Genomic DNA, 21,021 nt, shown 5'->3' on the forward strand with positions numbered 1-21,021 from the left:
GGAAAGATGTTGTGAAATTTGAAAGGGTTCAGAAAAGATTTACAAGGATGTTGCCAGGGTTGGAGGATCTGAGCTACAGGGAGAGGCTTAACAGGCTGGGGCTGTTTTACCTGGAGCGTCGGAGGCTGAGGGGTGACCTTATAGAGGTTTACAAAATCATGAGGGGCATGGATAGGATAAATAGACAAAGTCTTTTCCCTGGGGTCAGGGAGTCCAGAACTAGAGGCCATAGGTTTAGGATGAGAGGGGAAAGATATAAAAGAGACCTAAGGGGCAATGGTTTCACGCAGAGGGTGGTACGTGTATGGAATGAGCTGCCAGAGGTTATGGTGGACGCTGGTACAATTGCAACATTTAAGAGGCATTTGGATGGGTATATGAATAGGAAGGGTTTGGAGGGATATGGGCCGGGTGCTGGCATGTGGCACTAGATTGGGTTGGGATATCTGGTTGGCATGGACGGGTTGGACCGAAGGATCCCTTTCCATGCTGTACATCTCTATGACTCTAAGTTCTGCTAAGATTTGCTTTCCCTAAATGCAGCACCTCGCATTTATCTGAATTAATCTCCAACTGCCACATCTCAGCCCATTGGCCCATCTGATCAAGATCCTGTTGTAATCTGAGGTAACCCTCTTTGCTGTCCACTACACCTCCAATTTTGGTGTCATCTGCGAACTTACTAACTGTATCTCTTATGCTCACATCCAAATAATTTATGTAAATGACAAAAAGTAGAGGACCCAGCACTGATCCTTGTGGCACTCCACTGGTCACAGGCCTCCAGTCTGAAAAACAAACCTCCACCACCACCCTCTGTCTTCTACCTTTGAGCCAGTTCTGTATCCAAATGGCTAGTTCTCCCTTTATTCCGTGAGATCTAACATTGCTAACCAGTCTCCCATGGGGAACCTTGTTGAACGCCTTACTGAAGTTCATATGGATCACAAGTCCTCAAGGGTGGTAATATCTGGATTACTCCCGGTGCTACGAGCTAGTGAGGGCAGGAATAGGAGGATAAAGCAGATGAGTACGTGGCTGAGGAGCTGGTGTATGGGAGAAGGATTCACATTATTGGATCATTGTAATCTATTCTGGGGTAAAAGTGACCTGTACAAGAAGGATGGATTGCAGCTGAATTGGAAGGGGACTAATATACTGGCAGGGAGATTTGCTAGAGCTGCTCAGGAGGATTTAAACTAGTAAAGTGGGGGATGGGACCCAGGGAGATACTGAGGAAAGAGATCAATCTGAGACATACAGTTTGGAAAAGGAGTGAGTCAAACAGTTAGAGCAGACAGGAACAAAGCAGAGAACGAGGTAGGACTGATAAATTAAACTTAATTTATTTCAATGCAAGAGGCCCTAACAGGGAAGGCAGATGAACTCAGGGCATGGTTAGGAACATGGGACTGGGATATTATAGCTATTACAGAAACATGGCTCAGGGATGGACAGGACTGGCAGCTTAATATTCCAGGATACAAATGTTTATAGGAAGGATAGAAAGGGAGGCAAGAGAGGAGGGGGAGTGGCGTTTTTGATAATGGATAGCATTACGGCTATACTTAGGGACGATATTCCTGGGAATACATCCAGGGAAGTTATTTGGGTGGAACTAAGAAATAAGAAAGGGATGATCATCTTATTAGGATTGTACTGTAGACATCCCCCCTCAATAGTCAGCAGGAAATTGAGAAACAAATTTGTAAGGAGATCTCAGTTATCTGTAAGAATAATAGGGTGGTAATGGCAGGGGACTTTAACTTTCCAAACATAGACTGGAACTGCCATAGTGTTAAGAGTTTAGATGGAGAGGAATTTGTTAAGAAAATTTTCTGATTCAGTATGTGGATGTACCGACTAGAAAAGGTGTAAAACGTGACCTGCTCTTGGGAAATAAGGCAGGGCAGGTGACTGAGGTGTCAGGAGCATTTTGGAGCCAGCGACCATAATTCTCTTAGTTTTAAAATAGGAAAAGGATAGACTGGATCTAAACGTTGAAGTTCTAAATTGGAGGAAGGCAAATTTTGACGGTATTAGGCAAAAGCTTTCAAAGGCTGATTGGGGGCAGATGTTAACAGGTATAGGGATGGCTGGAAAATGAGAAACCTTCAAAAATGAGATAATGTGAGTCCAGAGACAGTATATTCCTGTTAGGGTGAAAGGCAAGGCTGGTAGGTGTAGGGAATGCTGGATGACTAAAGAAATTATGGTTTTGGTCAAGAAAAAAAGCTAGCATACGTCAGGTATAGACAGCAGAGATCAAGTAATCCTTAGAACAGTATAGATGCAGTAGGAGTATACTTAAGAGAGAAATCAGGAGGGCAAAAAGGGGACATGAGATAGTTTTGGCAAATAGAGTTAAGGAGAATCCAAAGGGATTCTATAAATACAATAAGGACAAAAGGGTAACTAGGGAGAGAATAGGGCTCCTCAAAAGATCAGCAAGGCAGCATATGTGTGGAACTGCAGGAGATGGGGAGATACTAAACAAGTATTTTGCATCAGTATTTACTGTGGAGAAGAACATGAAAGATATAGAATGTGGGGAAATAGATGGTGACATCTTGAAAAATGTCCATATTACAGAGGAGGAAGTGCTGGATGTCTTAAAACCGCATAAAGGTAAATAAATCCCCAGGACCTGATCAGGTATACCCTAGAACTCTGTGGGAGGCTGGGGAAGTGATTACTGGGACTCATGTTGAGATATTTGTATCATCGATAGTCACGGGTGAGGTGCTGGAAGACTGGAAGTTGGCTAACGTGGTGCCATTATTTAAGAAAGTTGGTTAGGACAAGCCAGGGAATTATAGACCAATGAACCGGACGTCGGTGTTGGACAAGTTGTTGGAGAGAATCCTGAGGCACAGGACGTACACGTATTTGGAAAGGCAAGGAGTGATTAAGGATAGTTGTCATGGTTTTATGCATGGGAAATCATGTCTCACTAAGTTGATAGAGTTTTTTGAAGAAGTAACAATGAGCATTGATGAGGGCCGAGCAGTGGACATGATCTATATGGACTTAAGTAAAGTGTTTGAAAAGGTTCCTCATGGTCGAGTGATTAGCAAGGTGAGATCACATGGAATACAAGGTGAACGAGCCACGTGGATACAGAACTGGCTCAAATGTAAAAGACAGGGGGTGGTGGTGGAGGCTTGCCTTTCAGACTGAAGGCTTGTGATCAATGGTGTGGCACAGGATTGGTGTGCCACAAGGATCGGTGCTGGGTCCACTGCTTTTCGTCATTTATATAAATGATTTGGATATGAACATAGGAGGTGTAGTTAGTAAGTTTGCAGATGACACCAAAATTGGAGGTGTAGTGGACGGCAAAGAAAGTTACCTCAGATTACAATGGGATCTTGATCAGATGGGCCAATGAGCGGGAGATGGAGTTTAATTTAGATAAATGTGAGATGCTGCATTTTTGAAAGGCAAATCAGGGCAGGACTTATACACTTAATGGGAAGGTCCTGAGGAGCGTTGCTGAATAAAGAGACCTTGGAGTGCAAGTTCATATTTCCTTGAAAGTGGAGTTACAGGTAGATAGGATAGTGAAGGCGGCGTTTGGTATGCTTTCCTTTATTGGTCATAGCACTGAGTACAGGAGTTGGGAGGTCATGTTGTAACTGTACAGGACATTGGTGAGGCCAAGTCTGGTCTCCGTCCTATTGGAAGCATGTTATGAAACTTGAAAGGGTTCAGAAAAGATTTACAAGGATGTTGCCAGGGTTGGAGGATTTGAGCTACAGGGAGAGGGTGAATAAGCTGGGGCTGTTTTCCTCGTGTGTAAGAGGCTGAGTGGTAAGCTTATAGAGGTTTATAAAATCATGAGGGGCATGGATAGGGTAAATAAACATGATCTTTTCCCTAGGTTGGGGGAGTCCAGAACTAGAGGGCATAGATTTAGGGTCATAAGGGGCAACCTTTTCACACAGAAGGTGGTGCATGTATTGAATGAGCTGCCAGAGGAAGTGGTGGAGGTTGGCACAATTACAACAGTTATAAGGCATCTGGATGGCTATATGAATAGGAAGAGTTTAGAGGGATATGGGCCAAGTGGGGGCAAATGGGACTAGATTAAGTTAGGATATCTGATCAGCATGGACGAGTTGGACCGAAGAATCTGTTTCCGTGTTGTAATCTCTATGACTCTAAGTGGTCATCCAGTGTAACAGTATGTCTGAATTCAACATGTGATTACTTATGAACAGTGATGCGAGACAGAAGACAACATGGACTTGAGACAAGTCAAGTGGGGAAAAAAAAATCACAAAGTGTAATTGAAGAGAGATGGCAGTAATGACAAAGAATCAACGGTAAAAGCACAGATAGGACATATAGAGCTAACACCAAAGAAGTTACTTACGCATCTGTGTGATATCGAACAGCCCAGATGAAATCCAGCAGAGCTTTCCCCATGTGAATGGCAACCTAGGGGAGGAGAAAATCACCGATTACTCTCTCGCAGCTCACTCTCCAACGATACCTCTCAACATTAATACTCAAAGCACCTGTGTTTCTGTTTGAATGGCTGGACACTGTCTTATTAATCCTACATCAGAAACAGTCCAAAATTATGCCTTAAGGTCCCCAATGAATGATTGCGAACACTTGTTCTTTGTGGTCCACCACCATTCCCAGGTCCATTACTCACCAGGGCATTCACTGAAAAGTACATTATAATCGCCAATGTGTGAATTAAACGTCCCATAATCAAAGGTTCTTCAGCTAGGAAATCAAATGGTGTCTGTGGCCTGGAATGAATAAAACAGTGGTCAGTGTATTCTAGTGAGTAGAACAGCAGTCAATGCAACGGCAGGAATAAAGCAGTGGTACAGAGTGAATTGGAACTGAAAAAGTTATCTACGTAGCTTGGGGACCATAGCGAAACCTAAAAATTTCAGACGAAGAGGCTTTCTTGCGCCACAAGTACTGAGTAAAGCTCAAAATTGCAGGCCCTGACTGTGGAATAATTACCTTGACCTGTAATAAGTCTACAACTGCTATTTGGGTTCACAAGGAGCTTGGCTTGCTCCTGGGGCTGGAGCACTGACCAATCAGGGCTGACAGAGAGTCCTCTCCTCAACCTCATAATCTGCAATTTTCTTCCTCAGAACCTACTTCCATTCAGGCTTCTCGCTCTTTCTCTTGATTTTTTTTTGATATCCAGAAATATTTCCAGACACAGCTGAACTGTTTTTTATTGCATCACCCTCGTTACTTGTTTTTTCTCCTACATCTTTCACCACTAAATCACCAGTGTTTCAAATTATTATCAATTTACTTGCAAAGCTCCTCAGGGGGAGTACAGGTCGCTCTGGTATAACGCACATTTTATCAACGCAAATTGGCTGTAACAGGATTGATGAATTGTGAACGATGTTTGAACAGTGTGACTTTCTGGTGAATGGGTACAACAATTTTGTATAGCACGTGTTTGCACAGTAACGCAATTGTCGTGTTATAGCAGAATGACCTGCATAATATCACCAAAGGTGAGGAAGAAAGGCAAAGGATTAAATCAAATGGAGTTGAAAGGGGAAATAAGGCACTCCATCTCTATAGTGCCCACCTCTCTCTAAAGATATTTAGACTATTAATGGATACCACATGCTCCTTTTCCAGGGACATCCAAGCACGAAGGTAGCCGTGGAAAAGGGAAAGCCAGTCGGGAATTATGACCCCTCCAGCCTGCTGTCTGGAACTGCTGCTTTTCAGAGATGTTACGATGCACCTCTAGAGGAGGTGAGACTTGAACATGGGCATCCTGGTCCAAAGGTGGGGACACTACTGCTGTGCCACAAGAATGGCAGATTGACGCCACTTTTGTAGTTTGGCATAAAATACTTGCAGGTGTCATTTGTTTTAAATACTTGAGGAATTAAACTTATTATTGTCCTTTTGTGGAGGCTGCAACAAACTGATTTTGGAAAGGCTGGTCAATTTGGGTTTTCCATGATTAATCGAAGGAGAGACAAATTCTTGTAAAGCTTCACAGACTGAGATATATTACCTGTCATAGTTCCTGATCAGAGGGAAGAAGAAATATCCGGCTACTGGACTCAGCCTATTGGGAACAGCCTCGGGTTCTGGTCTTGATGCTCCCTGAGAAAATGAACAATTATCTCACCAATCATACAAGAGCAGGAAATCCCATTTAAATTGGTGTCAGAGCAGAAGGGATAGGGAGAGAAGGGAAGGGAGGGAGAAGGGGAAAGACAGAGAGAGAGAGAGAGAGAGAGAGACACACACACACACACAGACAGACAATTAGGGAGGAAAGGATGGATTTGCCACTTGTCAGAGAGAGAGAGAGAGAGAGAGAGAGAGACAGGCTCTTGAACATCCTTTTATTTGCTCCAAGTTAGACAAAGGCTGAGTCAGACCTAATACTATGAGTTCTGTATGCCCTCTGATTTCAAAAGCCCTCCAGCCTTGTCCCACGCTTGTAACATTCCATTTTGCAGGCCCAGCAAACAGTCAAACAGTGAGCAGCGCTCTCAGGCCCTGCTCTCAATCCCTCAATGCACAGTCCCCGTCAGTCTTTACTCAGCCCAGCCCAACATCTACTCTAAATCCAGTCCAGCCCTGAGCTTACTCTGGTAAAGCGCCGGGTCTTATTTTCTATCCTTTTCTCAATGATTTTCTTCCATTGCTGGCTGGGGTTGTATGCACCAGAAGTTTCCGATTTCAAGAGCTGAATGGAGGGGCACTCATTGGTTGCTCTTTGGCTGCTGTCAGGCTGGGATAGCTCCTGGGCAGCCAGTGCTAAGACCTAAGGAAAGACAAAACACTCTTCGAAACGTTGTTGAACCAGGAGAAAATTCCCAACAATGCACGAAACTAATTTAAAGTACTAACTTGTGAAGGAGGAAGTTAAACACTCACATCTAGGATGTCCAGACGTTGAGTCAGGCTATAATTCACAGCATAGAATTCTGTGGTAAGATACTGAGTGACCTGCAATAGAGGTAAAAAAGATGAAATACTCATTCCATACGGGGAAGGTCTGACTCTGAACAAACTGCCTATCAAGCTGGGAGGGAGTGGGTAGGAGACAGATCCAGAATGATGATGGTGGTATTGCTTGGAGCAGGGAGACAGCAGGAAGATTGAGGCCCATAGTAAATGGTGGACTCCAGCGAGTGGGATGGGACTAGGGTATTGGGGTAGGGCTCATGGTCGTTAGGAGGGCTGGAGTCCAGGTAGATGAAGACTCTCCTGGTTACACAATGGGAGGAAATACAGTGTCAGAATCCCGAACCAAAAAGGTTACATGTAGGTCAAGCAGTGGAAAATGTAAAGAAAAGTTTAAGGTCAATGAGAATGAAGCGACGCAAAGCAATGGAATAGTAGACCAATTTTAGCTCAGGTGGGGTCTAAGTAGAGTGAGAACACTGAGTAATTGATTATAATACATGTTAATTATATGTTTAGTGCAGTAACTTCCCTGGACCCCTGGAATGAACAGACTGTGCTTCTTCTCCAGCAGCTTCCTCTGTACTTACAGGAATTGTGTCAGTGACAGTGATTGCCACCAACCCTCCCTGTCGCAATCCCATGAACCCAGAGATGTTAAACTTGTCCTCAAGGTGGAGAAGAACCTTTGTTAACTGCACACTGATCTGCGGAAAAGAATAACAAATAGTACTGACAAACTGAGTCGAATGAGTTTTTCCAAACTATCTTAGGCAGAAAAATCCCGAATACTGCATAAACAGATGGATGTACAATGTTGACTGTGACACCAGATTTTCCTGCTTTTCAAACAGTGCTATTTAAAATCCATACCAACTATCGGAACAGACAAACAGGGCCACAGCTTAATGCACCTCCAATACAGCAGCATTTCCTCAGTACTGATCTCCAAAGGGTGGTGTTCCCTCAGTACTGACCCCCAAATGTATAGCATTCCTTAATATTGGCTCTCCACATTAAAGTTCTCCTTTCTGACAATGTGGCAGTTCCTCAGAAATGACTGTCCAAAAGACAGCAATCCTGTTGTACTGAACCTTGGGCTGTGAATGACTTCTGCAGCGCTGACCCTGCGATAGTACATTTCTTCTATTATTAGACTGGTTTTGTGTTCAAGTGTTTGGTGTGAAGCCCAATTTCACAGCTTCTGATCAAGGTGTCCATCAGTGTAAGGTACCACCCCCACATTTCATAATCAGAAGCTTTCATAATTTTGGTATCAAATCCTATCATCACCACTCCCCTTCTTTCTCCCCGACACCAAACTCTTCCTCACCTCTCTACTCGCAGTTGGATTTTTTCTAATCAAGTTTTCCACAACCTTCAAAGTTATTTCAATTTGTTCTGGATCTGCAGATGTCATCAGGACTGCAAAATAATCAGAAATCAGTGCGCAGGCTAAATAAATAAGACGTTAATGGAGAAAACATACAGTAATCTGACAATACCATTTAATTGGTGGAAAAGCAGCATCAAGAATCTGTTGTCAAAAATGGAAGGGGGGATCAAACCCATCAGATTGGTCACTCAGTGACCCTTTACACACAGGCACTCAGTGTGCCCAACGACAGACACAGTACGTCACTCAGTAACCTCCTTCTCTGGGTATCAGGTTACCTTCTACACTGTCACTGATGTAGACTGGGGCCCGATTCCTTTGCAGCTCAGTGTCAATCGATAGGTCATACGGAATCAGTTCATCATCACTGCAAATAAAGAGTCAGACGTGAGCAGTTGGAGTAATGGTGGGGTGAGATGGGAAGGAGGAGATAGGCCAGGAAACGGACAGAAGGAGAGGTGGATAGAGATAGCCATTCACTTTAATAACAGTACAGAGCTCCTTTAAGCACTTTACTCCTTCTAGGATGAAGTTTAAAAATTAAAATGTCCAGCCTGAGGAGGCAAGAATGTAACCTTCTTTAGTTAAGATAAGAAAAAGACAATGGCTGAGTCTGGAAAGAGATGAAAACTGGATTTACTGACCTGTCAAGTTCAGACGCCGACTCAGAGTCCGGTACCTCCTGCGAGTTCTGTCTGCTCTCCACCGGATTCAGACTGCTCTCCGCCAAGCTCTGTCCACTCTCTAGCTGTGAGCTTTCATCTCTAGAAATAAATGAAAATTCATTTAGGTCCTGCTACCCTTGAATCTGCCCACTGAATTGAGTTTCTTACTCATGAGTAGGTGCCTTAGGTGAAAGTGTAAGAACTTGGCTTCAAAATTGTGGAGGAAATGGGTAAATTCTCACCAGAGGATTCAAAGACTGTGACTGCCAAAAAAATGGTAAGAGTGTGCGGAGTAACAAGCAAAATTTAATGGATTGTTTCCACTTTGAATAATCAAGTTCTGGACTAGTTTACATCTGCACCCCTCCTCTCATTTAACATTTAATACTCAGGGTGTTAAATGATCACTGATTGCAGAAACACTGCACTTCAGAGACAACAACAACTCAAACAGAACGTCAACAGACAGGCAGGTTTATCAGCAGCCTGAGGAAATGTTACACAGCTAACGTTAACTGGAGATGCAGTGAATGAGAAGCTGTACATTTGCAGTACTTTTGTTTGTATTTTGTAGGGTGAATATGTTTTGAACATCGACAGTTCACTTACTTGTGCTGCTGCGGAGGGGCCTCCCAGCTTGAAAGCTGCTTCGGGTTGGACAGTGACTTTAGCTCCCTCAACTCATCATCTTCTGCGTACTGAAGGACAGAATAAAACTATCATGCACCACTATAGAGACAAAGGTGTGATGATTAAAATTCATGCTAGAGCTTAGTTAGTGATTATGAGCTTGATCAGTGTCAAAAACCAAAACAACGGTGGATGCTGGAAATTTGAAACAAAAACAGAAATTGCTGGAGAATCTCAGCAGGTCCGGCAGCATCTGTGGAAAAATCAGAGTTAACATTTCAGGTCCAGTTACTATTCTTCCGAATGATCAATGTCAGGTGTACACACACACTCAAGAGAAGTATACCAATCTCCTGGTATTTAGATGAGAGCTAAGTGACCTTGTAATTAACCTGGATCAATTGCCAGTGTGCAGTGATCCAATTTCTCAGTCTCTGCAATGTGGCAGAAGTCCCACTGTCTGTATGGAGTTTGTAAGTTAGCTGTTGAATCAGAGGAGAAAGTGAGGTCTGCAGATGCTGGAGATCAAAGTTGAAACTTTATTGCTGGAACAGCACAGCAGGTCAGGCAGCATCCAGGGAACAGGAGATTCGACGTTTCGGGCACAGGCCCTTCTTCAGGAATGAGCAGAGAGTGTTCAGCAGGAGAAGATAAAAGGTAGGGAGGAGGGACTTGGAGGAGGGGAGTTGGAAATGTGATAGGTGGAAAGAGGTACCTGGGGTGTGCAGTGAGAGAGGGACTCACTGAAATCTTTGTAGAGAGAGGCAGAGAGCTTAGGACAATGGATTTGAGCATTATCTCAGAATAATCCAGGCTGACACCTCACTGCTGCACCGCAAGGAGTGCTGCTTCTTTGATGACGTGTTACTTATATTCAAATATGGTGACAGAATCCTTCACCAGAACTGTTAGCCTTTTGCTCTTTGCCCACCTCTCTTGAATTATTAAAATGAGGAGCATTCACTGATAAGGCATTTTATAAATTCTACACAGTTTTCCTTTAGCAGAATGTACTGTGTAGGTTCAAATTCAGAAACTTCATTTCTGAAACTCCTCTGATCGCTCACTCTCTCAATATAGCCTAAGTGAGGCAAATGGGTCAAGTGCAAGGTACGTTGGTTTTAGTCTTACAGTGTGGAGAGATTATGGGGCAATATGTTAAACCTCACCAACCCTGTAGCACAAGTTCTCCACATACACGGCCCGCTCTATGTATCCACAGCTTTGAGAGACCTACCTCGAACTTGAGCCTGTGATCCCCAGAGTTCACCCTTGCACTGAGGCATTCCGCAACAGCCATCCCCAGCTGCCGAACACGGGCTATATTGCTGTCCAGATGACACTCCACCCCAGCCATCATCCCAGAGAGAAGCTCTACAAACACACAGCACCAGAGAACATGATACACTGATTAATACATCACCTGCTCACACTGCCCCATCCGTCCCCTCTGTCACGTCAACCTCTCACATGACCAACCTCAACACTTAACTCCCACAATCCAAATACCACCATAAAATCTCATCCCTAGTAACAGTCTGATGAAGTATACAAAGACATTAACACGCAAATATACACCAAGACACCCATGCACACTCCTGTGGGCTAACATGCACTCAAGGCTGACACGCTCAGCCACACCACCGGGGGCCGACATGCTCAGCCACGCTCCCGTGAGCCGACACGCTCAGCCACGCTCCCGTACGCCGACACGCTCCCGTGGGCCGACATGCTCAGCCACGCTCCCGCGGGCCGACACGCTCAGCCACGCTCCCGCGGGCCGACACGCTCAGCCACGCTCCCGTAGGCCAACACGCTCCCGCGGGCCGACATGCTAAGCCACGCTCCCGCGGGCCGACACGCTCCCGTGGGCCGACATGCTCAGCCACGCTCCCGCGGGCCGACACACTCAGCCACGCTCCCGCGGGCCGACACGCTCAGCCACGCTCCCGTAGACCGACACGCTCCCGTGGGCCAACATGCTCAGCCACGCTCCCGCGGGCCGACACGCTCAGCCACGCTCCCGTGGGCCGACACGCTCCCGTGGGCCAACATGCTCCTGCGGGCCGACACGCTCAGCCACGCTCCAGCGGGCCGACACGCTCCCTTAGGCCGACGCGGGCCGACACGCTCAGCCAGGCTCCCGCGGGCCGACACGCTCAGCCAGGCTCCCGCGGGCCGACACGCTCAGCCAGGCTTCCGCGGGCCGACACGCTCAGCCACGCTTCCGCGGGCCGACACGCTCAGCCACGCTGCCGCGGGCCGACACGCTCAGCCACGCTCCCGCGGGCCGACATGCTACCATAGGCCGACACGCTCCGACACGCTCCCTTAGGCCGACGCGGGCCGACACGCTCAGCCAGGCTCCCGCGGGCCGACACGCTCAGCCACGCTCCAGCGGGCCGACACGCTCCCTTAGGCCGACGCGGGCCGACACGCTCAGCCAGGCTCCCGCGGGCCGACACGCTCAGCCACGCTCCAGCGGGCCGACACGCTCCCTTAGGCCGACGCGGGCCGACACGCTCAGCCAGGCTCCCGCGGGCCGACACGCTCAGCCACGCTCCAGCGGGCCGACACGCTCCCTTAGGCCGACGCGGGCCGACACGCTCAGCCAGGCTCCCGCGGGCCGACACGCTCAGCCACGCTCCCGTAGACCGACACGCTCCCGTGGGCCAACATGCTCAGCCACGCTCCCGCGGGCCGACACGCTCAGCCACGCTCCAGCGGGCCGACACGCTCCCTTAGGCCGACGCGGGCCGACACGCTCAGCCAGGCTCCCGCGGGCCGACACGCTCAGCCACGCTCCAGCGGGCCGACACGCTCCCTTAGGCCGACGCGGGCCGACACGCTCAGCCAGGCTCCCGCGGGCCGACACGCTCAGCCACGCTCCAGCGGGCCGACACGCTCCCTTAGGCCGACGCGGGCCGACACGCTCAGCCAGGCTCCCGCGGGCCGACACGCTCAGCCACGCTCCAGCGGGCCGACACGCTCCCTTAGGCCGACGCGGGCCGACACGCTCAGCCAGGCTCCCGCGGGCCGACACGCTCAGCCACGCTCCAGCGGGCCGACACGCTCCCTTAGGCCGACGCGGGCCGACACGCTCAGCCAGGCTCCCGCGGGCCGACACGCTCAGCCACGCTCCAGCGGGCCGACACGCTCCCTTAGGCCGACGCGGGCCGACACGCTCAGCCAGGCTCCCGCGGGCCGACACGCTCAGCCACGCTCCAGCGGGCCGACACGCTCCCTTAGGCCGACGCGGGCCGACACGCTCAGCCAGGCTCCCGCGGGCCGACACGCTCAGCCACGCTCCCGTAGACCGACACGCTCCCGTGGGCCAACATGCTCAGCCACGCTCCCGCGGGCCGACACGCTCAGCCACGCTCCAGCGGGCCGACACGCTCCCTTAGGCCGACGCGGGCCGACACGCTCAGCCAGGCTCCCGCGGGCCGACACGCTCAGCCACGCTCCAGCGGGCCGACACGCTCCCTTAGGCCGACGCGGGCCGACACGCTCAGCCAGGCTCCCGCGGGCCGACACGCTCAGCCACGCTCCAGCGGGCCGACACGCTCCCTTAGGCCGACGCGGGCCGACACGCTCAGCCAGGCTCCCGCGGGCCGACACGCTCAGCCACGCTCCAGCGGGCCGACACGCTCCCTTAGGCCGACGCGGGCCGACACGCTCAGCCAGGCTCCCGCGGGCCGACACGCTCAGCCACGCTCCAGCGGGCCGACACGCTCCCTTAGGCCGACGCGGGCCGACACGCTCAGCCAGGCTCCCGCGGGCCGACACGCTCAGCCACGCTCCAGCGGGCCGACACGCTCCCTTAGGCCGACGCGGGCCGACACGCTCAGCCAGGCTCCCGCGGGCCGACACGCTCAGCCACGCTCCAGCGGGCCGACACGCTCCCTTAGGCCGACGCGGGCCGACACGCTCAGCCAGGCTCCCGCGGGCCGACACGCTCAGCCACGCTCCCGTAGACCGACACGCTCCCGTGGGCCAACATGCTCAGCCACGCTCCCGCGGGCCGACACGCTCAGCCACGCTCCAGCGGGCCGACACGCTCCCTTAGGCCGACGCGGGCCGACACGCTCAGCCAGGCTCCCGCGGGCCGACACGCTCAGCCACGCTCCAGCGGGCCGACACGCTCCCTTAGGCCGACGCGGGCCGACACGCTCAGCCAGGCTCCCGCGGGCCGACACGCTCAGCCACGCTCCAGCGGGCCGACACGCTCCCTTAGGCCGACGCGGGCCGACACGCTCAGCCAGGCTCCCGCGGGCCGACACGCTCAGCCACGCTCCAGCGGGCCGACACGCTCCCTTAGGCCGACGCGGGCCGACACGCTCAGCCAGGCTCCCGCGGGCCGACACGCTCAGCCACGCTCCAGCGGGCCGACACGCTCCCTTAGGCCGACGCGGGCCGACACGCTCAGCCAGGCTCCCGCGGGCCGACACGCTCAGCCACGCTCCAGCGGGCCGACACGCTCCCTTAGGCCGACGCGGGCCGACACGCTCAGCCAGGCTCCCGCGGGCCGACACGCTCAGCCACGCTCCAGCGGGCCGACACGCTCCCTTAGGCCGACGCGGGCCGACACGCTCAGCCAGGCTCCCGCGGGCCGACACGCTCAGCCACGCTCCCGTAGACCGACACGCTCCCGTGGGCCAACATGCTCAGCCACGCTCCCGCGGGCCGACACGCTCAGCCACGCTCCAGCGGGCCGACACGCTCCCTTAGGCCGACGCGGGCCGACACGCTCAGCCAGGCTCCCGCGGGCCGACACGCTCAGCCACGCTCCAGCGGGCCGACACGCTCCCTTAGGCCGACGCGGGCCGACACGCTCAGCCAGGCTCCCGCGGGCCGACACGCTCAGCCACGCTCCAGCGGGCCGACACGCTCCCTTAGGCCGACGCGGGCCGACACGCTCAGCCAGGCTCCCGCGGGCCGACACGCTCAGCCACGCTCCAGCGGGCCGACACGCTCCCTTAGGCCGACGCGGGCCGACACGCTCAGCCAGGCTCCCGCGGGCCGACACGCTCAGCCACGCTCCAGCGGGCCGACACGCTCCCTTAGGCCGACGCGGGCCGACACGCTCAGCCAGGCTCCCGCGGGCCGACACGCTCAGCCACGCTCCAGCGGGCCGACACGCTCCCTTAGGCCGACGCGGGCCGACACGCTCAGCCAGGCTCCCGCGGGCCGACACGCTCAGCCACGCTCCAGCGGGCCGACACGCTCCCTTAGGCCGACGCGGGCCGACACGCTCAGCAGCCAACGTCCCGCGGGCCAACACGCTCCCACGGGCCAACACGCTCAGCCACGCTCCCGCGGGCCGACACGGTCAGCCATGCTCCCGCGGGCCGACACACTCCCGTAGGCCGAAACGCTCAGCCTCGCTCCTGTAGGCCGACACGCTCCCGTGGGCCGACACGCTCAGCCACGCTCCCGTAGGCCGACACGCTCCCGCGGGCCGACACGCTCAGCCATGCTCCCGTAGGCCGACATGCTCCCGTGGACCGACACGCTCAGCCACGCTCCCGTAGGCCGACACGCTCCCGCAGGCCGACACGCTCCCGCAGGCCGACACGCTCCCGCAGGCCGACACGCTCTGCCATGCTCCCGTAGGCCGACACGCTCCAGTGGGCAGACACGCTCAGCCATGCTCCCGCGGGCCGACACGCTCCCGTGGGCCGACACGCTCAGCCATGCTCCCGTAGGCCGACACGCACCCGTGGGCCAACACGCTCAGCCACGCTCCCGCGGGCCAACACGCTCCCACGGGCCAACACGCTCAGCCACGCTCCCGCGGGCCGACACGCTCAGCCACGCTCCCGTGGGCCGACACGCTCCCGTGGGCCGACATGCACCCACAGATTGTCTCACTCCTACTGCTGTCCCTCGTCCACACAAACCTGTTTTGTGTTCCTGTATCTCCGAGTCTGAGAGTTCTGCAATGATGATGACAATGGCTTTGCTGATGTAGAGCTGTTGTTCTATAGGGGTGTGTCTCAGAGCACTGCTGTTACTCCAAGTCTCCAACAACTTCTTAAGCACCTGGCAAAGACATAAAACCCAAGGCCAGTTCAAGGAGCTTATGTAATTCCTATGCTTCATTATAATGTTGGGACTTAGGAGCTACTGTCTCAGCTCCAGAATGTACATCAAACAGGGGAGCTGCTGCTGCGAATACGAACTACACTCCATGCTTCTCTCTCCACCTCACCAATGGCTAAAGATTCAAGATGACAGGATTACCACTGTTTTGATCCAGAGATTCTCCATGATGCCCCAAGATACTGCAACCATCCCAACAATCAGAAACCCACTACCCAGAAAGGCTGTGTAATACCTTTGCCTCCACTCACCTCAATCAATAAGCAGCCTCGAGACTTCTCACCGGCCAGATATCCCAGCAAGTTTTGTAACACAGATGTCTGCACCAATCACAGAGATAATATCAGACATGCTCCGAGACAGTAACAGTAAACACTGCCCCTGCAGAAACTCCTCCGTCCATCCTCCACCCTATAAATTTCAATGTCTTCAATACAAACCAACTTCCCTCACACCGAAACGAAAAATGTCATGGTGTGGACGTATAAAGTTTCAATCCCTGTTATCACCTGACATATTACCCCCCAAACTCTCTCCTCTCATACACATTATGTTGATGCTCTCCTTTGTTCCCGAGTCAGTACACACCTTGAGCTGATACTGCAAGAGTAGGAATTTGTGAGTTAGAACAAAATTGGCCTTCTTGTTCTTCAGCACGATGTTGCCTAGCAACCTTGAGAGCACATTCGGCCTACCAGACAAAAAGTAGAAGTTTAAAAACAAATTACAAGTGTGCATTCCCATTAAGGAGGAGAAAGTGAGGACTGCAGATGCTGGAGATCAGGGCTGAAAAATGTGTTGCTGGAAAAGCGCAGCAGGTCAGGCAGCATCCAAGGAGCAGGAGAATCGATGTTTCGGGCATAAGCTCTTCTTCAGGCTTATGCCCGAAACGTTGATTCGCCTGCTCCTTGGATGCTGCCTGAACTGCTGCGTTTTCAGCTCTGCAGTCCCATTAAGCAATGTATAATGACCAGTTGTATAGGATCTTGTGTATCTAACTTAGAAGGAAGATGGGACCTTGGATCAACAGCTCACCCAACGTTCAGCCCCTCCGACAGTACGGCACCACCCCAGTACCACCCCTCCGACAGTGTGGCGCGCCCCAGTACCACCCCTCCGACAATGTGGCGCGCCCAAGTACCGCCCCCCCTACGCTGTGGCCCCGGCCCAGTACCTCCCCTCTGACAGTGCGACCCCGCCCCAGTACCTCTCCTCCAACAGTGCGGCACCGCCCCAGTACCACCCCTCCGAGAGTGTGGCACCATCCCAGTACTGCCCCTCTGACAGTGTGGTACCGTCCCAGTACCGCCCCTCTGACAGTGTGGCACCGCCCCAGTACTGCCCCTCTGACAGTGTGGTACCGTCCCAGTACCGCCCCTCCGACAGTGTGGCACCGCCCCAGTACTGCCCCTCTGACAGTGCGGTACCGTCCCAGTACCTCTCCTCCAACAGTGCGGCACCGCCCCCGTACCACCCCTCCGACAGTGTGGCACCGCCCAAGTACCGCCCCCCCCACGCTGTGGCCCCGCCCCAGTACCTCCCCTCCGACAGTGTGGCACCACCCCAGTACTGCCCCTCCGACAGTGTGGTGCCACCCCAGTACTGCCCCTCTGACAGTGTGGCGCCACCCCAGTACTGCCCCTCTGACAGTGCGGTACCGTCCCAGTACTGCCCCTCTGACTGTGGCGCCACCCCAGTACTGCCCCTCTGACAGTGTGGTACCGTCCCAGTATCGCCCCTCCGACAGTGCGGCACCGCCCCAGTACTGCCCCTCCGACAGTGCGGTACCGTCCCAGTACTGCCCCTCCGACAGTGTGGCACCGCCCCAGTACTGCCCCTCCGACAGTGCGGTACCATCCCCGTACAGCCCCTCTGACAGTGCGGTACCATCCCCGTACTGCCCCTCCGACAGTGTGGCACCGTCTCAGTACCGCCCCTCCGACAGTGCGGCCCCGCCCCAGTACCGCTCCTCCGACAGTGTGGCACCACCCCAGTACTTCCCCTCTGACAGTGTGGCACCACCCCAGTACTTCCCCTGTGACAGTGCGGCGCCACCCCAGGACTGCCCCTCTGACAGTGCGGTACCGTCCCAGTACTACCCCTCTGACAGTGTAGCACCGCCTCAGTACTGTCCCTCTGACAGTGATTTGCCACTCCCCACCCCACCCCCACCATATTGCCCCGCCGACATTGCGGTGCTGCCCCAGTACCGCTCCTCTGACAGTGTGGTGCTGCCCCAATACCGCTCCTCCAACAGTGCGGCGCCGCCCCAGTACTGCCCCTCCGACAGTGTAGCACTATCTTTGTACTACAGTGAGCATTTCAGGCTGAATTCTCCACAATGGCTCTTGTAACCATGTGGTGTCAATGATGTCAGAGTTGCCACTGAGCCATGGCTGAAAGTTGGTTTGTAGCAAACTGCTTGTAATTGTTGTATTTAAGTTGGGAAAGCTAGTTCAGTTGGTCTACTCTCAGGATCTCTGATCAATGTTCTATGAAGTCCACATTTACCCTGCTGATAACCGGACAAAACCCGAAACTACGTTCTCCATCCAACGTTCAGGCACATTCTCCACTAATCGCCAACTGATTCGCTGCCAAATACAATCCGATTGCGTAAGAATAGTGAGTCTTGGCACTAATACACGTAGAACCGCATCTGAAAGAGTCAATTAAACCAGTAAGTAAGCAAATGATAGTAAAGGATAAGATGAATAGACTAAATTGTCTGTGTTAATTCAAGTTAGAGTTTTATAATCACACAATTCAAATACAGACATCACCAAGGACTGCTGTACTTCCCTTCACTAGACAACACTTCAAAAATCAAACCTCCATCACGGCTTTAAAGAGACAAGTTCCAGATATCCATTAGTGAAAACAACTTTGTGATTTCACAGCCCAGCAACTTGCTGAACTTTAAGATGACATGTTCCTAATTCTGGACTCCCCTCAGAGGAAACAGTTTCTATCTGCTCCTTTGTAATTGTATACAACTCCATCAAATCACTCTTCAAATTTTCTCATGTTCCTGGGTTTCTGTGAAAAATATTATGATCTAACTTCTGCCAATACATTCTTTTGTAATGTATTAACCAGCCCTAGCCATCACTACCTGCCTATTTACATGAATTAAACTTAATTCTTGGATAACCTAAAAGACCTTAATCAAACCTTCCCTGAGCTGATTCTTTTGGAAAGTCAATGGCCCAACTGTCCTCACCCACTGCAAAACCCAAAAATTGCTAAACAGGGAAGTGATCTGATATTCCTCCCCAGTGCTTCTGTCTTAGGTGTTATAGAGTCATAGAGATGTACAGCATGGAAACAGACCCTTCGGTCCAACCCGTTTATGCCGACCAGATATCCCAACCCAATCTAGTCCCACCTGCCAGCACCTGGCCCATATCCCTCCAAACCCTTCCTATTCATACACCCATCCAAATGCCTCTTAAATGTTGCAATTGTACTAGCCTCCACCACTTCCTCTGGCAGCTCATTCCATACACGTACCACTCTCTGCGTGAAAACATTGTCCCGTAGGTCTCTTTTATATCTTTGCCCTCTCACCCTAAACCTATGCCCTCTAGTTCTGGAATCCCCGACCCCAGGGAAAAGACTTTGCCTATTTACCCTACCCATGCCCCTCATAATTTTGTAAACCTGTTTAAGGTCACTCCTCAGCCTCCGATGCTCCAGGGAAAACAGCACTAACCTATTCAATCTCTCCCCATAGCTCAAATCCTCCAACCCTGGCAACATCCTTATAAATCTTTTCTGAACTCTTTCACATTTAACACTCCCTAGGACCTTACCATTAAGTGTATAAGTCCTGCTTAGATTTGCTCTCCCAAAATGCAGCACCTCGCATTTATTAGATTAGATTAGATTAGATTAGATTACTTACACTGTGGAAACAGGCCCTTCGGCCCAACAAGTCCACACCAACCCGTCGAAGAGCACCCACCCAGACCCATTCCCCTACATTTACCCCTGCACCTAACACTACGGGCAAATTATCATGGCCAATTCACCTAACCTGCTCATTTTTGGACTGTGGGAGGAAACTGGAGCACCCGGAGGAAACCCACGCAGACACGATGAGAATGTGTGGAGCTTGCACAGTCAGTCGCCTGAATTAAACTCTCCATCTGCCTCTTCTCAGCCCATTGGCCCATCTGGTCAAGATCCTGTTGTAATTTGAGGTAACCCTCTTCGCTGTCCACTACACCTCCAATTTTGGTGTCATCTGCAAACTGTACCTCTTATGCTCGCATCCAAATCATTTATGTAAATGACAAAAAGTAGAGGACCCAGCACCGACCCTTGTGGCACACCACTGGTCACAGGCCTCCAGTCTGAAAAACAAACCTCCACCTGTATCCAAATGGCTAGTTCTCCCTGTATTCCATGAGGTCTAACCTTGCTAATCAGTTTCCCATGGGGAACCTTGTCGAACGCTTTACTGAAGTCCATACAGATCACATCTACTGCTCTGCCCTCATCAATCCTCTTTGTTACTTCCTCAAAAAACTCAATCAAGTTTGTGAGACATGATTCCCTATGCACAAAGCCAAGTTGACTACCCCATGTCAGTCCTTGCCTTTCTAAATACATGTACATCTTGTCCCTCAGGATTCCCTCCAACAACTTGCCCATCACCAACGTCACTGGTCTATAGTTCCCTGGCTTGTCTTTACTGCCCTTCTTAAACAGTGGCACCACATTAGCCAACCTCCAATCTCCCGGCACCTCACCTGTGACTATCGATGATACAAATATCTCAGCAAAAGGCCCAGCAATTACTTCTCTAGCTTCCCACAGAGTTCAAGGGTACACCTGATCAGGTCCTGGAGATTTATCCACCTTTACCCGTTTCAAGACATCCAGTAATTTCTCCTCTGTAATATGGACATTTTTCAAGATGTCACCATCTATTTCCCTACAGTCTATATCTTCCATATCCTTTTCCACAGTAAATACTGATGCAAAATACTCATTTAGTATCTCCCCCATTTTCTGTGGCTCCACACAAAGGCTGCCTTGCTGACCTTTGAGAGACCCTATTTTCTCCCTAGTTACCCTTTTGTCATAGAACATAGAACAATACAGCACAGAACAGGCCCTTCGGCCCACGATGTTGTGCCGAACATTTGTCCTAGCTTAAACACCTATCCATGTACCTATCCAATTGCCACTTAAAGGTCGCCAATGATTCTGACTCTGCCACTCCCACAGGCAGCGCATTCCATGCCCCCACCACTCTCTGGGTAAAGAACCTACCCCTGACATCCC

General features: G+C 51.6%; 1 protein-coding gene across 4 annotated transcripts in view; it reads right to left on the reverse strand.

Moving 5' to 3' along the window:
• The window catches only part of telo2 (TEL2, telomere maintenance 2, homolog (S. cerevisiae)), a 37,073-nt gene that overhangs the window by 6,778 nt on the left and 9,274 nt on the right, over positions 1 to 21,021 (reverse strand). For all 4 annotated transcript variants that reach the window (XM_043711496.1, XM_043711494.1, XM_043711495.1 and 1 more), the window contains exons 5-19: positions 18,238 to 18,385; positions 16,315 to 16,417; positions 15,978 to 16,046; positions 15,525 to 15,666; positions 10,859 to 10,995; positions 9,601 to 9,689; positions 8,971 to 9,090; positions 8,605 to 8,693; positions 8,264 to 8,355; positions 7,521 to 7,637; positions 6,901 to 6,972; positions 6,611 to 6,787; positions 6,026 to 6,117; positions 4,667 to 4,766; positions 4,379 to 4,443 (exon numbers count right to left, since the gene is read on the reverse strand). In XM_043711496.1, the coding sequence (XP_043567431.1) occupies positions 4,379 to 4,443; positions 4,667 to 4,766; positions 6,026 to 6,117; positions 6,611 to 6,787; positions 6,901 to 6,972; positions 7,521 to 7,637; positions 8,264 to 8,355; positions 8,605 to 8,693; positions 8,971 to 9,090; positions 9,601 to 9,689; positions 10,859 to 10,995; positions 15,525 to 15,666; positions 15,978 to 16,046; positions 16,315 to 16,417; positions 18,238 to 18,385 (1,612 nt within the window). The remainder of the gene's footprint in view (positions 1 to 4,378; positions 4,444 to 4,666; positions 4,767 to 6,025; positions 6,118 to 6,610; positions 6,788 to 6,900; positions 6,973 to 7,520; positions 7,638 to 8,263; positions 8,356 to 8,604; positions 8,694 to 8,970; positions 9,091 to 9,600; positions 9,690 to 10,858; positions 10,996 to 15,524; positions 15,667 to 15,977; positions 16,047 to 16,314; positions 16,418 to 18,237; positions 18,386 to 21,021) is intronic.

Source organism: Chiloscyllium plagiosum, chromosome 21, assembly GCF_004010195.1.
Source record: "Chiloscyllium plagiosum isolate BGI_BamShark_2017 chromosome 21, ASM401019v2, whole genome shotgun sequence".
Lineage (NCBI taxonomy): Eukaryota > Metazoa > Chordata > Chondrichthyes > Orectolobiformes > Hemiscylliidae > Chiloscyllium > Chiloscyllium plagiosum.